This window comes from Pyxicephalus adspersus, chromosome 7, assembly GCF_032062135.1.
Source record: "Pyxicephalus adspersus chromosome 7, UCB_Pads_2.0, whole genome shotgun sequence".
Taxonomy (NCBI): Eukaryota; Metazoa; Chordata; class Amphibia; order Anura; family Pyxicephalidae; genus Pyxicephalus; species Pyxicephalus adspersus.
The window spans coordinates 20446340-20468434 of NC_092864.1; the positions used below are offsets into that span (position 1 = coordinate 20446340).

General features: G+C 39.6%; 2 protein-coding genes and 1 long non-coding RNA gene across 7 annotated transcripts in view; 1 reads left to right on the forward strand and 2 right to left on the reverse strand.

Moving 5' to 3' along the window:
- The first annotated feature begins 882 nt into the window (after nt 1-882).
- On the forward strand, nt 883-16169 carry NUDT1 (nudix hydrolase 1). Of its 5 annotated transcripts, none has more exons than XM_072417769.1 (4): nt 883-961; nt 13979-14138; nt 14769-14914; nt 15927-16169. In XM_072417769.1, exons 1-4 carry the CDS (start codon nt 952-954, stop codon nt 16097-16099), a joined length of 489 nt encoding a protein of 162 aa, XP_072273870.1. In that variant the 5' UTR covers nt 883-951; the 3' UTR covers nt 16100-16169. The 5 variants fall into 5 exon arrangements, with proteins under 5 accessions (XP_072273870.1, XP_072273871.1, XP_072273873.1 ...); XM_072417770.1 differs by lacking the exon at nt 883-961 and adding an exon at nt 9554-9679; XM_072417772.1 differs by lacking the exon at nt 883-961 and adding an exon at nt 9577-9637.
- Nucleotides 2201-9483, reverse strand: MRM2 (mitochondrial rRNA methyltransferase 2). The gene is made up of 3 exons (XM_072417767.1): nt 9337-9483; nt 4911-5200; nt 2201-2715 (listed from the first exon to the last, which is right to left on the reverse strand). Exons 1-3 carry the CDS (start codon nt 9354-9356, stop codon nt 2276-2278), a joined length of 750 nt encoding a protein of 249 aa, XP_072273868.1. The 5' UTR covers nt 9357-9483; the 3' UTR covers nt 2201-2275.
- A 5307-nt stretch (nt 16170-21476) lies between the features above and the next one.
- LOC140334513 (uncharacterized) overlaps nt 21477-22095 on the reverse strand; it is a 9656-nt gene continuing 9037 nt past the window's right edge. Inside the window, exon 3 of the long non-coding RNA XR_011921571.1 lies at nt 21477-21614. This is a non-coding gene — a long non-coding RNA (uncharacterized lncRNA). The remainder of the gene's footprint in view (nt 21615-22095) is intronic.

Genomic DNA, 22095 nt, shown 5'->3' on the forward strand with positions numbered 1-22095 from the left:
ATGAAAGAAAACAAACAGATCACCCTGTGCCAGATTCCCCACCAACCTCGGTAAAAGTCCAAAATCCTAATTATTTTACCCCCAAATGTTTTCCATTCTATATTTCTGGAGCTTCTAGATCGGTGTTTCTCAACCTTTCAAACAGGGGGAACCCTTGAAAGAACTTTCAGGATCTCAGGGAAATCCTGCTATAATTACTAAATCCATAGCTTACAGTACATTCGTGTGATGATCAGTAGGAAGAATGCCTCTTACATTGCTGGCCATTGGGAAGAATGTCACCTGTGCTGTGAGCCGTGGATAAAGTAATTAAGGGTTCACTAATGTTAAAAAGGTTGAGACTCTGAACAGGACAAACAGTGAAGTTGAGGACACCAGTGAAGGATGGTCCTATGGGGGGAAAGCATGAAGCGGTGAAAAGAACCCCAAAAGAGTAACATTAAACTTAAAAGGAGCAAGATAAGTAAATAGAGGAACATGTTATACCAAAGTGAGCAGGTGTATTATTCCATTTCTCCCTACCCCCTTTTATCCTCTTGCTGTTCCCCCATTTTTCTTTTTATAAATTTTTTATGTTATCTGTGGTCATTCCCACTTTGTTATACCTTACTGCCTCCTATTTACTTGTCCTGATCTTCTAAATTTGGGTTCTTTTCACCGCTGCATGCTTTCCCCATAGGGCCATCCTTGACTGATGTCTTCAACCTCACTATATTTGCCCCGTTCAGTCCCATCACTTAGGAACTGTGATCTCCTTCCCCAGTTACCTAATAAATCTATTTCTCAAGTTGCCTTAATATGCAATTTATAGGTATGGGCCACCTGTTCATCACACAGGCACAGATTTCCAAACGGAAATACTGCAGCATCTGTTGCCATCTTCCTAAAGATGTGGGCTCCTGGTCTGTTACCCTGATCCCAGCTACAGCATCTAGTGATTTACTGGCAAGTATGCAAATTGGTAGGTAAGAATTTCAGGCTGAACTGGATGCATGTTCTTTCCTACACTTATTAGCTGAGCCTTTCCCAACTTTTTCATCACCTTTTAAAAATGCAATCATTTTAGAGATCTTTAAGAACACCTGTTAAAAAAGGCCTTTACCTGCAGCCTATGCTACATTAGCTTGTTCAATATCATGAAAAAAGTTTTCAATAAAAGAAATAATAATGTGGCACTAAACTCTATCAGATTTTTTTCCAGGTTAAATCTTCTGAAATTTGCTGACAGATGGCCAAACCTCTGATTTCAGTTTCCATTAAAACAATAACTGGTTCTGCCACCTAGTGGCCAATCTCAAAAGTGTACAGCCATCGCAATAGGAAATTATAACTGCGTAATATGTTGGCACTACAATAATCCTGTTTAATAATAATAATTATTATTATTATTATTATTATTTAACAGGATTATTGTAGCACCAACATATTATGTTAAAATGTGATATGTATAAAAGAAAATAATGAACAACAATTAGTATATTGTTAAAACCCCCAAGAATGTAAATTGGAAGGAGTGGATATGCATAGTACCAAGCCTGTAGTCATGTAGTAAATCAAATAAAGGGAAAAAGACAGGCTTTCTGGCAATGTTGATTTTGAACAGATATATTTATTCACACATTTATAAATAAAGCCCTCTAGTGTATTTAACACCCATTCAAACAACTTCATGCCAACTCCCTACAAAATATTTTTTTGTAATATTGTTGAAATGAATAACTGCATAAAAGAAATACATACCATAATATTTTTGTATACTAATATATTAGTGGTCAGGGTAGAAGTGACCACTTAGTGCCTGCTGGCACTCATAGCCAGTGTAGGAAGGAGGTCAGTCCACCATTGCTCAAAGATCAAGGAACCCTTAACAAACTTGGGAGGAACTATGGGTAAAGACGCCAGAATGAAAATGATCATGAAACAAAGTAGTGGTTGCAGCTCTCATATTTCTAAAATCAGTATTAGTACACTTTAGGGTAGGTGATAGCATACTTAATGCAAGAGTCGTCACCTTCTACAGGTGCACATGGGCATTACGAAGTTTTTTTCCCCATTACACACATGAACTGAAAGTTAATTTCCTCTTTTGTGCTTAATTTGAATGATTATTTATAAATACTAAGGCCCACAGGACACCAATCAATAAGAGATCATAATAAATAAGTTACTGTCAACCAACATAAAGAAATACAAACATACAAAACAATAAAAATACAGTTTATTAAATAATGTATTTTGTAGCACAGTAGGTGTTTTTATTTTGAATTACAAGGAATTATCTTTGTGAAGATTGCTTTTCATTATATGATTTTGCCAGCAAATATATCTCAGCAGATTCCTTTCTGCTAGCTTTAGGCTTTATAGTCTTGACAAGCTGAAATCTTTGTCGAAGTTTGTCTCTTATTGAATTGCTTTCACTGCCATCCCAGATTTTGCAAAGAAAATTTCCCCCCGGCCGCAGAACATTGGATGCCAAGTCCAGAAGGGACAGTAACATGCTGGCTAGTCTTTGGTGATCCAGTTCTCTGAACCCGCTAGCATTAGGAGCCATGTCGCTCAGTATGGCATGGGCTTTGCCAGATGGGAGAAGGCTGACAATTTTTTGATGTGTGATGGGGTCTGTAAGGTCACATTTAGAGAGAAAGACTGCTCCGTTCAAGGGTGATATGTTAAGAAGATCAACGCCTAACACAAAGCCAACAGGTGCTGTAGGATCTACAAAAAAAAAACAATACATTTAAAATAAGAACTGAATGCAAATGATACATCGTGTGAAAAATACATACCCATCAACTTCAACCATAACTCAAAAATATAGTAATAAATCAAGTGAATTCATTCTCACAACAATAAACCCCACAGGTGATAAAGAGGAAGGTAAGAAACCTGAACAAAATGATCTAATATTTTCTGATCCCCAAAGCCAATTAGACAATTCCCTAAATCAACATTCTACTGTGTTATTCTTACAAATATAATTATTGAATTATATTTGTTACATTTAGAAGGACACAACACACTTTTTTGAAGCATTTCTTGGAATTAGTTAGAACAAGCTCCTTTAAAAGATTTCACATATTCATAGTTCTTGCTATGAAGAACACTTTCTAAATATTAAGGTTTAAACCTCCTTGCCTTCAGGTGTAAAGATAAAGTAGTTTTAATAATTATCGTAAATACTTGAGTATAAATTGAGATGTTTTTTTACCTGAAAATGACATTAAAAAAAGAATCTCCGTTTAGACTCAGGTCTGTAGATAGGGCTGTGTCCTCATGTAATAAATATATATGTATATAAAATAGTAGTATAATACAAACTCTAAGACATTATTACAGTTTGTTACACACTTTACATTAGGACATAGTGCCATCCACTGGTGTCCAACTATAATAATATAATCTGCACAAGGTCATTTAGGACAGTGGTCGCCATCCTTTTCAGACCAGCAGACCACTAAATTTACCGGCTCCACACCGCCCATGTTGGAGGAGCCTGGTGTCATTCAAAGGGGAGGAAACTTCCCCTTTAGTGACGTCATGATGCCAGAACCTGCCCACTCTGCCATCGCGATAGGAGTGGGCGGGTTGTGTCCAGAGACAAAACCCACCCGCTTCCCTGATCCATAACAGGGACATGGTCCGTGTTTCTGGCTGGTGCGTCCCCCCAGCAGGGTCCTTCTCCTGACCAGGCTCAGGGCACACTGGTCAGGGTAGACAACCCAAATTTTCTCGCTGACCACCAGTTGGCAAACTGCTGATTTAGGACCAAGTGTCCCACCACAACCAAAAGAACAAATCACTTTGTCCTGTAAAAAGGGGGAAAGGATGAGCCCATGTGATTTTATTGTCCCCCCTTTTAAATACTTGTTTTAAAAATACCACCGTTAATGTATTAATGCTAATTTTTTGGCATTTCTGTTGATTAATGTTTTAAAACTTAGTGATAGCAGCATTTTGTGTCCTAGGTTCAGACTCAAAAGCATCTTCTTGAATTTTAAGGTAAAAATCAGTACCTCCGGTTAATATTCAGAAAGGTTTATATAATTGAGTTTTTATGGTACACACCATGTGTCAAGACGTAATGGAATTTCAAATTGCACTAAATGTAGGAATACCCACAGTGGGCACAAAAATAAGGGGAAGGGGGGGGGGGATGGGTTGAGAACAAAGGTGACTGCAACAGCTTTTATTGTCAGAGAAATGTCAAAAGGTTAACAGAGAACCAGCAAATAGCCTTATCTGTTGTTGATTACTTGCATTTTGAGTTCTTCATGTGAGGTTAGTGTTTACACAGCACTAAATAGTTGATAAGGTTATAATGAACCTCTGCTTTGCCCATGCATGCCTGTACCTGGAAATTCTGCAAATTCCTATCACCAACTTACTACCTGGGAATAATGATGCTCATTGGATGCACGTCTATGCAGGAGCAGAATTGTTACTCTAGGATGTGGACACCATGCTGCATACCTACATGTTCCTGTTAAAACCTAACTACAGGTAATATAAAAAATACTCCCCTGTAGCAGTGCTAACCCTGCACTCAAAAGGCTGTTTAGGTCTAAAGGGGCCAAAACAGCAAGTTTACTTACATCACTCCCTTGCGGCTCCTCCATGCAACTGTTCCCCTGTAGCCTCTTGTATACGACACTCTGAGCAGAGGTCAAAGGCACAGTTGCCTTTCCCTTACAGAGGAGGACTAATACTTCTGTCATAGTAGGGGAAGTCTAAAACGTATGCCAAATTTTTATTTATGTTGATATTTATGTTGCAGATCTTCACTAAATTCTTGCCTGGTAAAACTGTCACAAAGACATGATACTCCATCTCACTAGGAGCCCTAGGTAAAAATGAAAACCCAACCCATAAATTTTTAATGCCAAGTTAATTAGCTGGATCTGTTTGCTCACCTTGCCCCAAGGAATTGACTTTCTCAATGAGAACCTGGCTCCATGCCCCTGGAGCAGCACCACAGTCGATCACATGATGTCCTGGCTGCAGGATTTTTTGCCCCTGGTCAATCTCAAGTAGCTTGTAAGCACTGCGGCAGCGAAAGCTGTGTTCCCGAGCTGCTTTTACATAGGGATCCCTCTTCTGTCTGGTCAGCCATATCTGCTCTGCTCCTGTTTTAGCCTTTTCTTGAACCAGGCTGATATGTAACCTACGACAATGTACCAGCCAGCTGACTTTCTGACAAAACCTGCAAGCACAAAAACAGTTACATTTTCACCAAATTCTATTTGCTTTATACATACAATATATATACAATTACACACACACACACATATATATATATATATATATATATATATATATATATATATATATATATATGCACAATACATAGACAATTTTAAAGTGAACCTGTGGGACCGGGGAAATGATGACAAAGTATGATACCCAAAAATGGGAGAAAGAAATCAGGTTAAACTAATTAACTCCAGTATAAGCCTAGGGTGGGAAATGCAGCAGCTTTTGGTGAGTTTCAATATTTAAAATAAATGCCAATAAAATTATGGTTGGTACCTCAGCTTATACTCGAGTATATGCTGTATTTAACTTTTCTTCACTTATCTTGTTTACTATCATCAGGGGCTGCCAAGCTAAGAATGTGACATTAAATTTGTGCTGAAAAGTCCTTTTTTTAGAAACTTTAGGGGCCATTTAGACCCCTCAATGCCTCATCTGCACTCCATTCCACCCAAGCAGACTGTACTGGATCAGCTGTTCGGGTGGGCCAATTTGGTGTGATCTGACAGCTCTGAACCCCGAAGGATACAGTGCTATGTGTTTCAGGATTTGTACATCACAGGGGAGATCATTAAAATTAAAGTTTGTTGTCTTCCTTCCGCTCACCATCCTGAAAGTCAGGCTAGTTATCAAGAGGTTCCTATGTGATCTAATTAAGCTGGGATACCCAAAGACGAAGGGGAGCATCATTCCCAACATAAAGAAGTGAACTTTCTCATGAGAGCTTGAAGCTGGCTCTGAAATATGTAGACTAACTAGAGTTGTTAGTGCAGGTGCAAATTTCTTTGTATCACCATCCTCCAATGCCATAACTCTTTACAGTAGCAGTACAAAAGGGTTAATGCCATGCAGCACCATGCACTGGGTGCACTGCATTGGGGTAGCCCATTATGATCTTAGTACAGATTACCTAAGACCCCTTGCAGTTAGGAATTGTGTCATTGTACTTTTCTTTCCCCGTTATTTTAAAAAGGGCAAAGAAAAAAAATATCTTCTTACAACATCTTCACAGCAAGCACAAAGCAGGATATCACTTTAATTATAAGGCCTGGACTTTAGATCGTGAATAAAAATAAATAGGAGTAATCCCACTGCAATCCTTTCTCATAAAAATATTATTGCATTTTTATAGCTGCTTTAAATTGCTGCTTACCTCTGTAAGAATAGTCCTTTAATCCATGATTAATACCTCCACGGCACCCTCCTTTAAATATGGCTGCTATAGCATAATACATTCCTACGAATATTAACATTTTTATTCCGTTTAATATTGTGTGCAGTAAATGTACAATTTTATGGCCAACTAGAGAGGCATATAGGGCAAAGCTACATGGGCAATTTATGGCAGTGAAATTGTGTAACTAAAATCACAAATTATACTGGAAGACCCATCATTGCCTGCTAAAGTATGGTACAATAGGAGGCATATGGGGCAAACTACACTATAGTATGCATCAGCAATCAAAGCAACTGAAGAGTTACACCACTTGCCAATCTTATTGATATCTGTATGTCCAATTGGGAAGTTTTATCCTATGTGTCAAATCTAAAAAGTGATGAGAAGTGCAACATTTTTGGAACAGGATAGAGTGGAAGACTTCAATAGGAGGTAATTATGTCCAGTGACAACTAATAGAGGCATTTTGAGAAGAAGGTGTGAATTGTACACAAAATGTTGAGATGTTAAAACAGCATTTTAGGTGGAAGATAGATGGTGTCAAAGGCACCCACGCCTGTCCAAGAGAAGATGTTGCACAGCTTGCAAGACATTGATGGCCTTTTTCATGCCTCAAGCAAACTACTTGGCCAAAATATGCACCTCATTGTCCGTTTCTGAACAGGGATATGGCCTCCAAAACCAAATGACTTCTACCTGTTTTAACATCTATAACCCAGCATTTTGACAATGATTCACACCTTCAGCCATTTAATGTGAAAGTTTAACACCTATGAAGACTTCCTGACACCAGGAATGAAATTAGGTTAATAGAATAGGACAGTTCAACAAATTTCACATGTATTGGTCCCGGACAATTAAAGCAGAAAATAACCCAAAACTAAACCAAAACAATAAAATCACACTTACCATAAATCCTGCAGATCAGTCTATCCGTCGGGAGGTTTTTTCCATCAGGTCCTGCGTCGTCCAGGTATCCGTCTTTGGCCCAGTGCAGAAGGATCTCCACCATTTTCTTCTCTCTTCTTCCATGTTCTTCTTCCCACGCCATTCGATCTCGCACTAAGCAGGGGTGAGATCGGGTGACGTAGTTTGAGAAAAAAATTGCCAATCTCACTGCACATGCATGCATGCATGAAATGGCTCCTCCATGGACATGCACAGAAGGAGCAGCCAAGAGCCTCCCGAGATGCGTGACCTAGGTATCCCGGGAGGCTCTGCGCTCACATTGATTAAAAGGGTAGGGCTAATGCAAAAATTCTGAGTTTAGGCCCGCTTTAAGATCTGCCAGGTCTAATTTCATGGTGATTGGATTAAGGTGTTTGTTGTGTATCTTCCTACACTAGGAGAATCCAGGAAAGGGCTTGGAGTTGTCTTCAATATTGCAAGTGTACTTGGACATAACTATCCGCTACTAGGTATACAATGAGCTTTGATAAAAGAAAGAGCCTTTACAGACATGAACTCTATCTGTTCTGGTGAACCATGTCACTGTGCCTTAAAAGAAAGGAAAATCCAAACTTTCTAGTTGTCACCTTAACTGCAATATAGGTACACTTATTCCAGTATCAGTTAAAAGAGAAATATCCTCTTACTTCTCAATGTGTTTCTGGAACAGGAATGCACTAATATGGAGTGTTGGCTGGCGTAACGCTCTCCTCAGCCAATCACAGCATGCCTTACATTTTTTGATGGTGAAGGAATGGGATACTGTTTTAGTGAATTGAAGGTGCTATACAATGGGGGGGGGGGGGGGGGAGGGCAGTGGCTCCAGGATTAATTGGGTGGCACAGCTCACTGCATTCCTTACCAAAACAGCAAGAGCCCCACTGCTATGGGAAAGCCATACTCAGAGCAACTTGTGGAGGACACCATGATGATGGCCTTTTTATAGGATTGAATGACGACGTTGAGGGACTGTTTTTAAAAGTAATTAAAGCGTACCTAAACTAGCCGATCAAGATTGAATGGGAGCGCAGAGCCTCGCAGAATACCTATGTCACGCATCTCGGAAGGTTCTAGGCTGCTCCTTCTGCGGATGCTTGAGCATCTTGGGCATGGGCAGCCCTTTTGATAATAGGGAAAAAATTGCTGATGTCATACATGTGCAGTGAGATCGGCAAGAGTTTTCTCCCAAACTCGAGATTTCGCACCTGCATCCAGTGACGTAGGAAGAAGAACCCAGAAGAAGAGAGAAGAAGATATTGGTGCCTGGCGCTCCCTCTGCACCGGGTTGAAGACAGATACTGCGACGTCGACGGACCCAATGGAAGAAACCTCCCGTCGGATAGACTGATCTACGGGATTGGAAAGCAAGTGCAATTTTTTTTGTTTTGGGTTTACTTCCGATTTAAGTTGGTCTGAGTGGTGCCACAAAACAAAAATCACTAAACTAGAGCTAAAAATATTACCATTTATAATAATTAGGATTTTTATGGAATGGAGGGGTACAGCTGTCCATTAAAAGGGATTTAAAATCCATTGAGATTACAAATCTGTTTGGTATTTACATTATACCTGTATGCCTACCAAGTTTCACTTATCTAATAAAGCTTTAAAATAAAAAAAAGGCTATGAAATAAACCTGACCTGGGGTAATGAGCATTTTCATCCCAAACAAAAGATTGTTGCTTTAAATCCACTTAATTGACATACACATATACACTATAGGGATCCTATTGTCTTATAGCTTTATACTGAACCCTATTATTGATTTGTATTGGTAACAGGTTTGACCTACCTTATCTGTCTTTGCATGACCTATAGGACAGCAAGTTTGCAATTTTATAATCCACATTACTGCCTGACACTTATGGACGATCTTTACTAATATAACACGAGTTATGGATAACCATTAATTAGCCGATATCCGTGTCTACTGCTTTCATAACGTTGTACAATAAACTCACCTACTTCGCACAGCAGCCATCACTGAGACTTACACAGCACGACACATAGAACAGCCGGGCATGAAACCTCGGCCGCCATCTTTGTTAGGGGAGCTAACTTAAAAACAGTTTAAAATACATCGTGTTGTATCTAAAATTGATACTACTAGTTATTGTAAACTCGGTTAAATATAATGTATTTTACTTAGGAAACGAAGCGGTTGCCAGTTTCTAAAATGGAGCCGGAGGTAAAAACCTGGCAGATAGGATCACATGACCCTTTTCAGCGGTTTCCCGCGGTAGGACCCACGTGTCCGTGGAGGTGTGTATTCATTTTTAGAGTGCTGAGATTGCACCTGATCAGGTAAATATAACATAACAGCGCCAACCTACGCCCAGTGCAGGTTAGGGTAGTGTATTGGTTTAATGCATAATATAGCCGTATGTTTAACCCACTGTGTGCCATGAATAGCAGTTCTATGTAAAGAACATGTAGTTAAAATTGGCTGATTTCGTTTCTGTCCTTGTAACAAGGTTGGGTAATTAAAAAAAAAACAACAAAATTTGGATTCTAGTTTTGAATAGAGTAAACTGGCATTAGGACACCTGTCAGATTTTGTGTTTAATTCGTGAGAATTTCACACACTTCCTGTTCCTGTGACACTAGAGCAGGGGCGTCAAACTCCGGTCCGCATGCAAAATCTGGCACACAACGTCCTTTTTTTGGCCCCCAAAGGAATCCTAAATATGAATTGCAGCTGGCCCGCCGCTACTACTATTCGCGGCATCACTCGCGTCTATAGATCAGCTGCCTCTCTGCTGATGTGTGGCCCCTCATTGGACGCAAGGAATTGTAGTAGCAGTGCTATTTCAGTGAAATGGGAGTTCCAGCCACTTATAACATTAATAGCCTGTTGGCAACATTGGACTGTTTTCTTGATGCAGGGAATTGTAGTAGCGGTGCTATTTCAGTATCAAGTTTGGCCTGCAACATCGTCTAAGTTTTTAATTTTGGCCCACTGTTTATTTGAGTTTGACACCCCTGGTCTAGAGGAAGTCAAAGTAAAACTTCCTAGGAAGATTGGATCTAATCTATCCTCAGACTCGTGTATCTGAATCATGGGTGTCAGGTTTTGGTGACAAATAAAGCTGCGTACACACCTGCAATTTTTCTCGTTGGAAAGGATCTTTCACGATCCTTTCCAACGAGAAAAGACTGCAGGATGCATGAACTATGCTGTACATACAGCACCGTTCATGCTCTATGGAGAGGGGAGGGGGAGAGCGACGGAGCGGCACCCTGCTGCGCGCTCTCCCCTTCCCTTTCATTAGGATCGGTCGTCGTCCATCGTCCATGGATCCGCCAGGACGGTCGTCGGACGATGGACGACGACCGACTGTACACACGGCAGATTTTCGCCCGATAATTGGCCGATACCGATTATCGGGCGAGAAAAATTTGCCGTGTGTACGCAGCTTTACTCTTTAGATTTTCCATGGCTTTCTATCCTTAAGACAGCTGATTCCAGGATGGGAGGTGGCAGGGGAGCCACTCTAACCTTGGCTCTTTTTTGAGATTTTGGGGGCTTCTGTAGGAAGATCACCAGCATGGGTTGAATTGATGAGCAGGAATATTTTTTTTTTTTTTGCACTTGGGGCATATGTTCAATATGCAGGGATTTCAGATGTGAAACCAATGTCCATTCGTCTTATTATAAGCCATTTCTGTCCGATTCTCTATGCATTCAATGTAACAAATGATGTCCACATCACACTGGACATTGGTACAGGAAGGCATGAGTTGTGTTATAACAAATGGCTGCTGTGTGCTATGCTCTAAATGAAGCCTGAGAAGCAATTGTTTTGCATGTTTCCCCACCAAAATTTATTCTTTGTTTTACATCAATGCAAAACTGAAAAAGAAAAATATGGTCTCTTGGCTAAAACCCAACATAGCTTGGGGAATTAAATTATTTTGTGGTGTTTCCTGCACAGCATATTGGCATGCCATGGCACACTCGCCTTACAAATTTGTGTAATCCAGTTGTCCGTCACTGCGATTTCTGATGTAATTTTTACTGTGTTCCCAGTTGTTCTTTTTGGCCTTTGGGCGACCGCTGATATACAGTAGAACCTCCGTTATCCGGCACCCATGGGGAATGGCTGATTCCGGCTAATTCTAGTTTTCAGTTAACTGAGGTTCATTCCTTTTCTCAGCTAATCGTGGAGCAATCGGGAGCTCGGCTTTGCTCTCCCGATTGCTCCCACAGTCCTAGCAGAGCTTTTGTATGTGTATTTGGTTGCAGAACACGTGCCACAGCTCCACTAGGGCAGGAGCAATCAGTAGAGCGGAGCTGTCGCCTGCCAGTTATCTGAGTTCCGGATAACCAGAGTTGTACTGTAGCTCCCAAGCTTAAGAGTCGCATTCCCATTGTCCTATATGTGGCAGCCATGAGTCTGAAACACTGTATGCCCTATTTGGAACCTATATTTGAATATTCCAAGCAGACATTTGTACTGACCTTTCTAAGGCAATTTAGTCCCAGGATTTATGTTAGGAATTAACAAGAAGCAGCAAGCACAAACAAACATACATAAGATATAAACACATTATAAATCTGTGTAGAGTCTGCTCTTGATTTTCACTAACTTGGTCTAGACACTAGAGGGCAGCAAAGTGTCTGCAATGTCAGACTCCCACCTATGGGAAAACTCCATGTCCCAGTATTCCTTGCATTGATTTATGGCTAATTCAACACGGAATCATCGCAGAATCATTTCCATGGTGAAGAGAAACCCCTTCACAACAGCCAACCAAGTGAAAACACTCTCCAGGAAGTAGGCGTATTGATATCCAAATCTACCATAAAGAGAAGACTGCATGAAAGTAAATACAGAGGGTGCACTGCAAGGTGCAAGCCACTCATAAGCCTCAAGAACAGAAAGGCTAGATTGGACTTTTTTTGGGGTCTCTTTTTTGGGGTTTCTCTTCACCATGGAAATGATTCTGCGATCATCCACCACTGTTGTATTCCGTGGACGTCCAGGTCTTTTGGCGTTGCTGAGTTCACCAGTGATTCGTTTCTTTCTCATGATGTACCAAATTGTAGATTTTGCCACTCCTAATGTAGTAATTTCTCAGATGAGTTTTTTCTGTTTTTGCAGCTTAAGGAGGGCTTGTTTCACCTGCATGGAGCGCTCCTTTGACCGCATGTTGTCTTCCACATACAAGAACCCTCCCCCTCCTCAAATCAACTCCAGACCTTTTATCTGCTTAATTGATAATGACATAATGAAGGAATTGCCCACACCAACCTATGAAATAGCCTTTGAGTCAATTGTCCAACTACTTTTGAGCCCCTGAAACGAAGTAATTGTGTAAAAAAAAGAAAAGGCTTTAGTTCCTCACATTTTTATGCAATCTTAAAGCTGAAAGTTTGCAGTTCAACTGCATCTGAGTTGTTTCATTTAAAATTATTTGTGGTAATGTAAAGAACCAAAATTAGGAAAAAGTTGTCTCTGTCCTAATATTTATGGACCTAACTGTATATTCACTGCAGAAATAGATTGATTTGTTCTATTTTTTCAGGCACCCAGTACCCTTGATTTATGGTTTTTCTAGTGTCACATCACGGCCTTATTTACCTTAGCCCCCAATCTGATTTATATCTGCCCTAAAAGATTCAATTAGATTGGCGGAATATTTGACGTTTTTACAGCACATTGATATTGGCTCTTTATGTCTGAATTAGGAGACCCCTGAATGGGTTAACATTGGTTTGTTGTTTCTCAGAAGACCACAGTTTATGTTTTTGTGGAGAGTTTATGAATAAATGTATGTAGAGATGCCACTTTTTCATTTATATTGTGAAAGCTTTATATTAAAGTTGAGGTCCAGCCATCCAATGCCCCAGGGCTTATAATATTCGTGAATAAATAGCAATATATAAAAAGTTTGGAAAATATGAAAACAACTGGTCACATAAAGGAGGCTGCAGAATTTATATATTGGAGAGAATATTCCAGTAATCTTAGTGTCACTAAAGGCAAAACTTTGGATTCAGATATCGTTGGGAGGTGATAGAACCCCTGACTCTCACATTTCCCTCTAGATAGAAAAATAACCTTAAGGGTTCCCAGTGAGACTATTGGGGGGGGGCGAACAGAAATGTAAACTATTTCTTATGCTTTACAAAACACAGGTTAATACACCACTGAAGTACATATATCAGTTACCTGCTAAACGATTTGTGTGTTTGTTCATCCAGTTTCAATTTCCACAGCTTCACAACATAGAGAGCTTGGTCACCTGACTTTGTATAACTCCGTTATACTTCTGTCCTGTCTATAAATAGTTAAAGAGCAGCAAGAGACTGATGAGTTCACCGGTCCACTCTCTCCTTCTGCCAGCTTGGTCCCTGTCAGCACATGTGCATGCAAAACACATAGTTGCCCATGTGCAGCCAGTCTGAGTACTGTTGTACAACAGATGGCTGAAATCATTACAACTTTAGATGCCTAATAAGCTACATTTTATAAGCGGGTTACAGAATGTTCAATTAACACAGCTGCATTTGTTTTCTTTTTTTTTTCATATTTGCTGTAAGTTCAGCTTTAAATAAAAACAATTGTGTACTGTCGACCTCTTTCTTTACTTTCTTAGAAGTGACCATGTTTACGTCAAAGCTGCTCACACTTGTCATGGTTGTCCAGCCCCCGAGGATTCTGTTGGGCATGAAGAAACGTGGTTTTGGTGTTGGCCGGTGGAATGGGTTTGGTGGCAAAGTGCAGACTGGAGAGACCATTGAACAAGCTGCAAAAAGGTAAATAAGCTTGCAGCAGAGACTTGGGATAATACAAAAGTATTTGGTTTAAATTTCATGAATATTAATATTTGCAGGATTATTTGTTAAAATGCAATTAAAGCTGAGCTCCTGGCTGAGAGTCAAACACAAATATGAAAAAACAAATATAGAAACTGTTTTTTCTGCCAAAGTATTTGGGACCCTGGTTGAACCTCGTAGCCAGGTCTTGGCCCTCAGCTGTAACAGTAGTTGATTAGTTGATAAGACAAAGAGGAGCAGAACACTAATATGAATATTCAATATTAAAAATTCCTGTAAGTTCTGAGGTGGTCATTGGCAAAGGAGAAACACACAACAGTTGCGTATAAAAAAACTGCATTGTGCACAGAGTCATAGGTAGGAAAAAAAACACAAAACAATATGAACAAATAATTTTACAAACGACCTACAGCAATCATTACCCTCCTTTGGCCAGCACCTCTGTGTGTCCTCTCCATGGGTCACACCTCTCCCCTCTGCCCTCCTATGCCTTCTTATCCTCATTTAACAACCCTTTCACACACAAGTCTTTCGTGCATTTTACAAAACCCACCTCTGTTATGTATAACCATCTCTTCTTAAACCTAAACATTTTTTTTCTTTACGTAGAGAACTCTGGGAAGAAAGTGGCCTGACTGTAGACACATTGCAGAAAGTCGGTGAAATCAAATTTGAGTTTGTAGGCAGTACTGAGATTTTGCATGTCCATATATTCCGAACAGATTCCTATAACGGAGAACCAGTTGAAAGTGAAGGTAAAGCAACTTGCTCCATTTCCAATTTTTTTTCTTTAATGTACAAGGATAGACATAATATTATAGCAAGGATTCTGTGTGTGCATTTTTGATGTGTTGACATGAACTACAGAACATCTCCTATCTATGGTAATAGAAGTGAGAAGAGGGGGATAGGTGAGAGTGTTTGTAATTCATTCCAAACCAGTGGTCAAGAACCTTTTCGGTCTGGCAAACCACTAAAATCACCAGCTCCTGACCGCGCATGCTCGGGGAGCTGGGTGTCGCTTAAAGGGGGAGAAACCTCCCCCATAATGACATCATGATGGTATAGCCTGCAACGGGAGAGTGGGTAGGTTGTGTCCAGTAACAGAACCCGCCCACTTCCCTGAGCCTGGGATTTGTACAGGGGCGTGGTCCGCCGCTCTGGCCGCGGACCACCAAAATTTTGCTGCAGACCACTGGTTGGCGACTGCTGCTGCAAAACAAGAGAGTAGCCTAGGGTGACAATACTGCTTCTGCATAGACTGTATAGTGATTAGCATTGGTACAGGGGAACAGTAATTGTTCTGCTGGCAGGATCTCCATGTAAGAATACAGGGGGGAGCCTGATAAACCAATGCAGCCACTATTACTAAGACTAATAAACTGCAAAGTATTATATTTTAAGTTTATTTATATAGGTTTTTATCTTCTCTACATAAATGCTGAGCTGCAGGTACATGTAGCTTCAATAAAATAAAAGGGGCCGAGGTCAATTTGTTGTAACCATTCAGTAACTTCACTTCACTGTAACTTAAAAACTAAACCAGGATCCAGATTGGTTGTTGTAAGCTCCAAATCAGCATTTCCCATGTCTTCCCAATAATCCTGTGTGCCTGAAGTGCTAACATGTAGAGCTCAGGATGTGCTGAGGCAGGATGTTAATATGTAATGGTTCAATGTAGTTGTAGATAATGACGAAAAAAAAAAATATAATCTGTACGTGAGGGTTGCTTAACTTCATAATTTTTTTTCCTCCTTTAATTGCCAGAAATGCGACCCCAGTGGTTTCCCTTGGAGAACATCCCCTATGACTGCATGTGGCCAGATGATGTCATTTGGTTGCCTCTTCTGCTGCAGAAGAAAAAATTTCAAGGCTACTTCAAGTTTGAGGGACATGACAAAATCCTAAACTACACCCTAGAACAAGTGGATGATATATGAAAACTGAACTTTTCTGTGAACTATTAGGTTGATTATTTAGTCTTTTTTTAATATTGTAGTATTTTAGTACTTTATCGTAGGCTCAGACCTGGGGCTGTCACATTGTTATCCATCCAGTCACTTGTACTGCATGCTGTCTGCATGTTTGACAACGGGCAGCAGTGGGCTCACGGCCACCCGTTATTCATTCTCTATAGGGCTGCTGCTGGCAGAAGCTACAGACAGCTGTTCTGTGGTATAAAGGAATGGTAAAACGCACCATAACCACCACCAGTATGAACACTATCATGCCAATTCTAGAGCCTGTTCTCTATTAGAGAAACCTTGAAATTTCAAATCCAATTTCTGCATGCAGTCCTTGACACTGGGCCGAGGGAAAACATTTTTAGCTTTAACCATTTACATATTACAAAAAATAATTTTTTATGTGTTCACTTCCAGGAAACCAATGAAAAAAAATGCACACAACTCTTTTAGACTCATATATTTTATTCCAATATATTTTGTATGCATTTCTTACAAATATATTTTATATACATGAATATTTTATTAGCTTATATAGGTCTGGCAGCATTTAATCTAGCTTTGGAATGTTACACCCAGTAGAATACTTTCATGAACTGGCCATAGTGCTTGACATTTTAGATTGCTAATACAAGAAAATGTGCAGCAGTCAGCAGTTCTGAGGCTGCCAATAAAACACCTTCCCTTTAACACAATCTGTAACATTGCTCTATTTCCAGCATCCCATGATAACTATAGGTAAATAATTAGTTTATACTAAACTGAATTTCCATTGATAAGTGGAATCAGAGGAGTTGGTCTTTAATTGATCATATAACTTTTTATAAACCTAAAACCTGCAATCACCAAAATCGCATTATGACCTATGTTGATGGGCTTTGCAAAAGTAGATTGAAGGAGCTCAGGTTTATTTCAGGTCAGTTGCACCTACCATTGAAATGTGAAGGATCTCAGGCGTTTTAAAGGGACCTCAAGCAGAATGCACCTGAAAGCAAGCTGCATTGGCCATAAACAATAACTTGGTCAAAAAGAGTTGCCAATGAACAGAAGCGATCCTGGCTAAAATAAATCCAACCTGGTATTTTGAAAAAAAATTAAAGGAAGATCATTTGCAATGATTGCATTCTTCAACAATTTTTTATGGTTATGTATATGATTAAGCTATACATACAATACCTTTCTGGTAATACTGAATATAATAGGTGTCAGTTCTGCAACAAAACAAAAAAGTTACCTGCCTGGTTGCATTATTCTTTATAATGTACACTGAGCTGTGGAGTTCATTGTATGATCTCAGTATAGCTTGCTACCTGGAATAAACGTCAGTGTTCATGTTCATATGTGGGAGGCTGGAACATGCCAGCCTGACTTATCAAGATGGCCGAGGACCCCAAACTTTGAGGAGGACTGAATAAAGATGTTGGCGAAGGAGCGACAGGAGTAGAGTTCATTAAAAAAAATAATATAATAATTGACAGGCAAGTAGGGTTATTTTATTGCAGAAGAGACAGTCTGCCCCTTCGTCAATAAAGAACACACCTGCTCACACTTTTTCTATACTTAGGTTTAGTTCCAATGATTTTATAATGTGGTGGAACCCTTGAAAAAACTTACAGGGAACCCCTTCTGTAATGAGTCTATCCACAGGTCACAGTACATTACATAGTGGTTAGCAGAAATAATACAGTGTTCTGCCCAGCCCCTTTTAGCTGGGCACACTACCCAGCACTTTTCATCTGGCTGCTGGTGGGTGGTTGCAGAAAAGTTGGTTCACAATACAGGGGCTGCCACTGCCTACAGCTTCTTCCAAACCAAATTAGAAAAAAATTCTGGGGAGAATACTGTAATACCTCTTACATTGCTAGCCAGTGTGAAGAATATCACCTTTACAGGCAAAAATATAATCGGTGTCACATAAACTAACCTGAGAGGCACAAATTGTTCATTGCTCAAGAATCCCCCAGCAACTTTTGAAGGAATCCTTGGGTACCACACAGTCTGAGAAACACTGCCCTAATGGAAACCCTTCTCTGGATGTCAAGGCTGCTAATATTAGTGTCTCATTCTAGAAATGCTAGTTGCCTGGCAGGTAAGTCAGTGACCAAAAGCAAGTATGAGTAAAGAATTTTTACGTTTCTGTGATGCATACTTGTTTTATGGCTGTATGTTAGGGCACATAATGAAGCCAGAAGGTTAGGATATTAAGCAGGTCACTAGCATTAGAACAAGAACAAAGGCAGTCTAACCCCCTCCCCAGCAAAGATTCCTTTCAGAAATATTTAAGACACAGCATTTATACAACCAATGTTATTAGAATTCTAGTGCAAGCAGTTGAAATACGATTTTTGTACAATACTACTTATTTTTATTTGTTGCACTGAGCTATTAAATAGCCTATATATTGCTATATTTCCTAATGTGATAAAGATATTTAAAATAAGGCACACATCTGGCATACATATCTTTATATATAACTACAAAATAAAACATCTGCATAACTGATATAAACTGCATGTGTGCTCCCTGATAAGGTACAATTCATTGTTTTTTATTTACAAGCAAAAAAATAACACTTTCCTATGCACACTACATTTTTTTTTAACATATGACCAAGTAGGAAATTTTACTTCAAACAAGCTACCTCTGATCTCTCGAACTGTTTGTACTGTGGAATAATTAATTTTCAAAGTTTTCAACCAAGCATTTAAAGTTCGGTTTCCATGGGTTTTTAGTACCCTGTTCTCCACAGACCTCAAACATTTTTTTTTTTTTTGAAGCCCCAAAAAACACACTCTTCAGCAAAAAGCATTTAAGTGGTCTCCATGGCTGCTTCTAGCTTTGCTTTAATTTCAATGCAACATGCTGCTTTGCCCTATGTCAGAGTCAGTTTACCAACCTTAACTAAGGTTTCTGTTGTAAACGTTCAAGATAAATTGCTCCATGATGACTAAAGTTCCAGAGGTGATGTTTTAAACTTTTTATTAATGCTTGTTCAGATTATGTAAATACGTTGTGCATAGTCTGGCTACATGTTTACTATAAAATCGGCTATCTTTTATATACCGGTAGTATGGGGAGCTGTACATGTGCAGCTCAGTGCGGGATGCTGGGATATGCCAGGAGTCATTCAGGATGGCTGAAGATCCAACAACAGGAGGAGGAGGAGAGGATGAAGATAGTGGTGCTCACAATGGATTAGGCAGTTAAGTTCATTTTATTGCAGAAGAAACATCGTTTGTTCCTTCTGCAATAAGGGACCTGCCTGGTTCTTTTGTTATTTTAGCTATATTTCCACTTCAACTTGCTCTGAAGTTTAATATTGAACCCGAAATCAGAGGTCACTCAAGGTCCAACAAATGATTCTCCTTTGATTGCCAACACATGCACCCTCTCCTAAATGGGCATTGCAACATTACACAACAATCTTGTATGGAGGAGGTGAACCTCAACTAAGGGGTAAATATGAACCTTGGTACACCAAGTTTTATCATTTAGATTATTGCATCAACTCTATTGTGACTGGTTCACTTTAATCTCATCATCACTGTTTCATGAAGGACAAAAATAGCTCACATACTTCTCAAAGGGTTTCATCTCAGTGAAAGGAACATAGATCTTCACCAGTTTGAAGCCATGTCACTTCAGGCACCGCTTTGAAAAAGTATATTAAGACTGCGTCTGACAATTTCATTTTTATGCCTGTACTTTTTTTTTTCTCCCCATTTTGAAAACCGCAATGCACTACAGCCATAATAATGCAGAGCCGTCTGCTGCTGGAACACCGGCATACTTTTGCAAACTTTTTGTACTTGTGAAAAATTAAAAATCCCCAATGCCAATGCAGATTTGCTATAAATTTGGAAAATCCCAATTGTGATTTCTCTGTGTATTAACAGAGCTCGGTCCGCATGATTTCCAGATTTTACTTACAATGCCACCAGCTGGTGTTATGTGGCAAAAGTGGTATTTTAAGGCAACTAGAAAGTATTATCATTATTATTAAACAGGATTTACATAGCGCCAACATATTACTCAGGGCTGTACATTAAATAGGGGTTGCAAATGACAGACAGATACAGACAGTGACATAGGAGGAGGAGAAGACCCTGCCCAGAAAAGCTTACAATCAAGGAGGTAGGGGAAGTATCACACAATAGGAGGTGGATATGGAATGGTGAGTAAGTAGCGAGGGTTATAAGAGATAGGAGAAGACGGGTAGGCAAGTTTTAAAAATTGAGTTTTAAGTGAGCAGAACGTAGGAGCAAGCCGAATAGGACGAGGAAGACCATTCCAGAGAGTTGGGGCGGCTCTAGAAGTCTTGTAGTCGTACATGTGAGGAGGTTATGAGTGAGGAAGTCATTAGTAGGTCATTGAACAATACACAGTTTTATTAAGGGAAGCACTGTTTAGTTCAGAGTGCCACAATGAGACGCCCTTAAAAAAATATGATAGATAAGATAATACACAAAATAGGCAGATATTATGGTAGATAGTGAGGATTGTAAGCATCGCACACGCACTGGGCGCTTTTTGCTCGGAGACAATCATGAACAATGCAAATATGGCATAAGTACAACTTTCTCCTTGCTTTGTTTGATGATCTGGCATGCCAGATCGCTCAACAACTGTCTGCTAACTACACCTTTTGTTACTATTAGGGAGAATGCAGCAGGGTGCTGTCTTCTCTGAACCCCCATAGGACACAGCAGCAATATCTGTACAAACTTTATTGTAGTGGCAGTAGAACAATTTCCAGTGATAAATATAAGGATTTAGTCAAGCCCCCCACCTTTTGAGACATCATTTAGGCACCCAGCGTTTTAATGTGAAATGAGAGGGTGGGGGGCAAGGGCCCTTTTCGACTGCCTTAGTTCATCCTCATGACTTGAGGTTAGAGCATTTATGGAATGCATGACATCTGTATGTTCTGCTCGCATTTGAGTGGGTTTCCTTCAGGTACTAGGTTTCCCCCACATACCTAATATGTTATTTGGTTCCCCCCCAAAAAAATTTGGCCTGTGATTGTTAATAACATGACTCTGGTATTCAGGGCATGAATTTGTACCCTGCCATGTAATATGTGGGCACTACAAGATGATAATTGTAATAATTATCAGTTCCTCATGACACAGATCATCTTGGGAAGGCCATATCCTTTCAAGGATCTTCCAAAACTGGGCTGCCCTATACCATAAAAACCCAAAGTTGCATAGAAGCTCATTACAAAAAAGGTATTTAGCAGTATATTAAAATAAAAACAATCAGCACCGGAGGAAAATGTGCACAAGGGCCTTCTAGATGAAAGCAGAAGGTTATATATGTGGAAATCAGCAAAAACTTTTATTCAAATGAATAAAGACACAATGGACAAACCTCCGAGCATTCTCTTTGGTGGGAGAGCTGGTACCATACGGTATGGATATTTCTGCAACAACATCTCCTGGAACACGACAAAGTCATTGTATCTTCTATACACGGAAGACTTAAAGAACTATTTAAAAAAAATAAAAAAAATCAAGCATGAGGAAATCTTATTAGATTACAGTTAGTATATTAGTATTACAGAGTTATTAGCAGGGTTATCGAAGTGATCTATTTATAAAGCAGTACAGTATTTTCCCTAGAATTTTTAATAAGCTGGGAGGATAGAAGCTGTAGGCGGATGGCTGCCCCTGTATTGTGACCCAACTTATCAGCAACAAACTTATCAACATTGCAGCGAATCTAATGTTCTGCAACATTCTCTGGTAGACAATCTTCCAGATCCATGTAAAAGAACATTAAATGGAAGTGATAAATTCTCCACCAGAGAATGTTGTCAGAATTACTGCTTTATAAAAAGATCCCTAAAGTCCTTGCCCCAGAAGGATCAAAGAAACAAATAACATGGGATGAGCATAATATATACATCTTAAATGCCTTGCACGGAATAGCAGAATACTCCAGTTGCATATACCTGTATTAGCACACAC